A 5,080-nucleotide genomic window follows, 5' to 3' on the forward strand; every position below is an offset into this window, starting at 1 on the left:
TCTAGCAGCCCGCCTCTGAATTGCTTCTATGTCCTCCCTCAATCCGACCTGATAGGGATCCCAAACGCAAGAGCAGTACTCGAGAATAGGTCGTATTAGTGTTTTATGAGCGGTCTCCTCTACAGATGAACCACATCTTCCCAAAATTCTACTAATGAACCGAAGACGACTATCTGCCTTCCCCACAACAGCCATTACATGCTTGTCCCACTTCATATCGCTCTGCAATGTTGCGCCCAAATATTTAATCGACGTGACTGTGTCAAGCGCTACACTACTAAAGGAGTATTCAAACATTACAGGATTCTTTTTCCTATTCATCTGCATTAATTTACATTTATCTATGTTTTGAGTTAGCTGCCATTCTTTACACCAATCACAAATCCTGTCCAAGTCATCTCGTATCCTCCTACAGTCACTCAACGACGACACCTTCCCATACCCCACAGCATCCTCAGCAAACAGCCGCACATCGCTATCCACCCTATCCAAAAGATCATTTATGTAGATAGAAAACAACAGCGGACCTACCACACTTCCCTGGGGCACTCCAGATGATACCATCGCCTCCGAGGAACACTCACCTCCGAGAAACACTCACCATCGAGGACAACATACTGGGTTCTCCACTTTGTGATGTATTAACAGACCTGTTGCTGCACCTGGCATGTTGACACCTTCGCGCCCACAGGCTGTGTTCAGTGGCGCAGCTGGACTGATAGTTCTGCTGTAACGCCCAAAAAAATAGTGGCAGCGCTGTCACTCGAGATTTATTGTCGAGTTCTCGTGTATTTACTTTTTTAGTGGAGGAGGCTGAGGGGCAGGCTCTTGATTTTAGAGTAGAATTTAAGCCTCTCCTCTGAAAAGCCAGAAACACTGAGGCACAGAAGAATTTGCACAAATGGCACAGCATACACAGAATCTATACATGTAGTAACTCTACCATCCAGAACTTGTCATTACTACAGCTGTAAACGTGAACACACACACACACACACACACACACACACACACACAAAAGTGAGTACATGAGGCAACATAATTGCTAATTGCTCCATATCAGTTTCGGATTCCACACGCTAGGATTTGATCAATACACAGTCCCAGAATGTTTTAACTTGTCTTTCACATATTTCAGCGCTGTGTTTGCCCTAAAATGAAGTATTACGATTGCTAGTAACCCGTGTCAGTCTGTGGGGCCATGTGAACCAGAAGACACACGAGAGGGAGGCAAAGGCGCTTCACATCCACTACAGCCACACTTGGTAAAGCACTGCGGGTTTCAAAACAACTTTGACATTGTTAAATACTGCAGAGTGGTTCAAAACTCAAGTTTTCAGTCTCGCCATTTGATAGAACAGACCAGGAAACATGTTATACAAAATGTGAGATAGTTAAGATTCGTTTTCAGTCTATGAAGTGTTTTTCATTAATTTATCGGTTGTTTCCATGTATTAATTTTCTATTGGAACAGTAGCATTAGCGTCATTCTGGGTATCTAATATTTATAGAAAATCAAACTAAGTACTTATAATATGAGTATTATGTGCGTCGGCTGTAGTAACTGCGTGGTAGAATAAGAAAAGTACATTATTTTTATTTGTTTTACGTTTTTAGAGAATTTTTCAGTATGGGAATGTAGGTACTGTCCACGTGGATGATTGTAGTGAGGAGACTAGATCAAAGTGACATGTTCATTGTTTTGTAAATCAGCAGTGTGGGGTAGAGAGTGTCATCAGAAAGGCAATGTTTGCTTACTGGAAGAGTTCGAATTAAAATCTAGCAGACTGTATGAAAATCAAAATCTCTCTCTCTCTCACACACAGAGACAGAGAGAGAGAGAGAAGGCATGACTAGTAGTCGACTTAGTGTTACTGTTATGTGATTTTTTTTTTCGTCCAAATCGTTGTGTGTGATACAGATTTTCACTATTTGGTGAGAATGTCAAGAAATTCACCAGTAATTGTACTCAAAAATTTTGGCTTTATCTCAGGAATGAGGTTCGTTTTGTGTGTGTCAGATTTCGTAGTTTTGGGAAGAATTGCTGCGCACAGATTTATTATTAGGTGTATGAAGCAACTGAGTGGACGTCAACAAGCAGTTAGCAGCAGCATCCTGAGCTCGAAGGAACTGACGTGTAGGGATCAGTGTGACAAAATGAGACAATGGAATTTCTTGAGATATGAATAGAGGAATTTAAATGGATATTGAACAAGACTTCGATAAAGGGGTTCAACTGAACAACTGAACCTTAATTTACACAATCTCATACTCTTTGTATTATAAGAGGGGAATATAGTAGATTTGTTTGTACTGTTCTCGGGTCTCCAGCTGGGTGCAATCGTTTTCAAACCACGATATTTCGACAGCGTTCCTTGCCGTCCAGGTGATACCTGCAGACTGAGCATCTTTGCTGAATCTCCTCCCCTTTATACTCTGATCGCTCCCCACCCCTTTCCCCACGTCCTGCCCCACGCTGCGCGGCGTGGAGTGGTGGTGGGGAGGGGCGGGTTGCTGGGTGCTGGATGTGAACTGTGGACCATCAGATGTCCTGTGGCCTTTGTTGGGCGCGGAAGTCGCTTTGAGTGGGCGCTGTGCTTTCAATTGGCTGAGTGCTGGGTCCCAGGCTTTGCTGAGGTTTAACCCGGCGTCTCTGTTGATCAGCCCATCAGCTACACGTATTTCAATCTCCTCCTTCAGAACGCAGTCCCAAAAAGACGAGGCCTGCCGTAAAACCTCCTTTTCGCGTACTCCACAGTGTGTCCAGTATCCATGTAATGTTCTGCAACCTCAGATTTTGTAGGTTGCTTCAGTAGGCTGTTTTCAGACAGAATGCACAAGCTCAGCAGAGAGAGAACGAAGAGGACGAGAAGACAATGGCATACCTGCCTTACGCCGGCAAAGTATCCAATAAAATCGGTAGAGTTCTGGCTCGGTGTAACATCAAATGTGTCTTCCGCCCACCTCCGAAAACGTTTGTCCTGCTAGGTACAGTAAAAGATGACTTCGGGCTCTGCAAACCGGGTGTTTACCGTATTCCGTGTAAATGCGGTGAGGCATACATCAGGCAAACTGTACGGACAATCGAAAAAGATGCCAGGAACACAGAAAGCACAGTGAACTGAAGCAACCTACAAAAATTGCGGTTGCGGAACATTACATGGATACTGGAGATACTATGGAGTACGCGAAAACGGAGGTTTTACGGTAGGCCTCGTCGTTTTGGGACTGTGCTCTGAAGGAGGCGATTGAAATACGTGTAGCTCCGATCGTTCAAATGGCTCTGAGCTCTATGAGACTTAACTTCTGAGGTCATCAGTCCCCTAGAACATAGAACTACTTAAACGTAACTAACCTAAGGACATCACACACATCCATGCCCAAGGCATGATTCGAACCTGCCACTCTAGCGGTCGTGCGGTTCCAGACTGTAGCGCCTAGAACCGCTCGTCCACCCCGGCTGGCACGTGTAGCTGATGGGCTGATCAACAGAGACGCTGGGTTCAACCTCAGCAAAGCCTGGGACCCCGCACTCAGCCAACTAAATGCACAGCGCCGACCCAAAGCGACTTCCGCGCCCGACGAAGGCCACAGGACATCTGATGGTTTGCAGCCCGCAGCCCACCCCTCCCACCACCACTCCACGCGGTGTCGGGTGCGGCAGGACGCGTGGGAAGGGGGGGGGGGGCGATCAGAGTATAAAGGGAAGGAGATTCTGCGGAGATGCTCAGTCTGCAGGTATCACCTGGACGGCAAGGAACGCTGTCGAAATATCGTATCAGGTATCACCTGAAGATAACGGCAAGGAACACTGTCGAAGTACCATGGTTTGAAAACGACTGCACCCGGCTGGAGACCCGAGAACAGTACAAACAGTTACTTTGCTGGGAAAGCCTAAGATCACACATAGTAGATTTGTTTCTGAAGAGATGCGCTTTCAGAAATGTTTGGTTTCTTGCAACATAGTTTTCTCTATTAGATGTGTGTGTTCAGAGTAAAGTGAGAGAACTTTTCTGTTTTTGTACAGGAGACTTCCTGGAGAAGAGTGTGGCATGAAGCTGATCTACTTAGCTCAGCAGGGGGCAGAGGAGGAACTGCGTGCACTGTTGAAAGCAGGGGCCGACGTAGGGGTGAGGGACGTAGACTTTTACAACATGACAGCCCTGCACTGGGCAGCTTCCAGGGGCCAGGTGCAGGCAGTGAGGTGTCTGGTGGAGGCCGGGGCGGAGGTGGACGCCAGGGACAGCATGCAGTGCACGCCTCTGCACTCGGCCGCATACCGTGGCCGCGCGGCTGTGGTGCGGCTGCTGCTGGCGTCTGCAGCTGACCCCAACGCCAGGAACCAGTGGAGGAGGACACCGCTCCACGATGCGGCGGAACGTGGCCATGCAGACGTAGTGGCCGTGCTGCTGCAGGCGGGAGCTGACAGGAGGGCCAGAGATGACAACTGGAGTACCCCACTGGACCTCGCCAGGCGGAACAATAGGGACCAGCTGATAGAGATGTTGACATAAAGAATGTGTTCCAACAAATGTCTGTGTATTTACATTTAAACAGTTCCTTTACAACTCTTTCTGATGTTTTTCAATAAAGCTTTAAGTGCAGTTTATATAAGAAGTTATATGTAAATTTTGTGTCAGAATTAAAGCAACAGTAAATATGAGTAAACTAATTTAAATTGTTGTTGTTGTTATTGTGGTTGTGGTCTTCAGTCCTGAGACTAGTTTGATGCAGCTCTCCATGCTACTCTATCCTGTGCAAGCTTCTTCATCTCCCCGTACTGCGGCCTACATCCTTCTGAATCTGCTTAGTGTATTCATCCCTTGGTCTCCCTCTACGATTTTTACCCTCCACGCTGTCCTCCAATGCTAAATTTGTGGTCCCTTGATGCCTCAGAACATGTCGCACCAACTGGTCCCTTCTTCTAGTCAAGTTCTGCCACAAACTCCTCTTATCCCCAATTCTACTCAATATCTCCTCATTAGTTATGTGATCTACCCATCTAATCTTCAACATTCTTCTGTAGCACCACATTTCGAAAGCTTCTCCTCTCTTCTTGTCCAAACTGTTTATCGTCCAT

At 46.5% G+C, this 5,080-nt stretch overlaps 1 protein-coding gene across 1 annotated transcript in view; it reads left to right on the forward strand.

Annotated features, from left to right (window-relative positions):
* The window catches only part of LOC124719676 (ankyrin-3-like), a 100,620-nt gene extending 95,948 nt beyond the window's left edge, over positions 1–4,672 (forward strand). Inside the window, exon 3 of the mRNA XM_047244886.1 lies at positions 4,028–4,672. Within this exon, the coding sequence (XP_047100842.1) occupies positions 4,028–4,514 (487 nt within the window). The 3' untranslated portion in view covers positions 4,515–4,672. The remainder of the gene's footprint in view (positions 1–4,027) is intronic.
* The last annotated feature ends 408 nt before the right edge of the window (positions 4,673–5,080 follow it).

The sequence above is a fragment of the Schistocerca piceifrons genome, chromosome 11 (genome assembly GCF_021461385.2).
Source record: "Schistocerca piceifrons isolate TAMUIC-IGC-003096 chromosome 11, iqSchPice1.1, whole genome shotgun sequence".
In the NCBI taxonomy this organism is placed as follows: Eukaryota; Metazoa; Arthropoda; class Insecta; order Orthoptera; family Acrididae; genus Schistocerca; species Schistocerca piceifrons.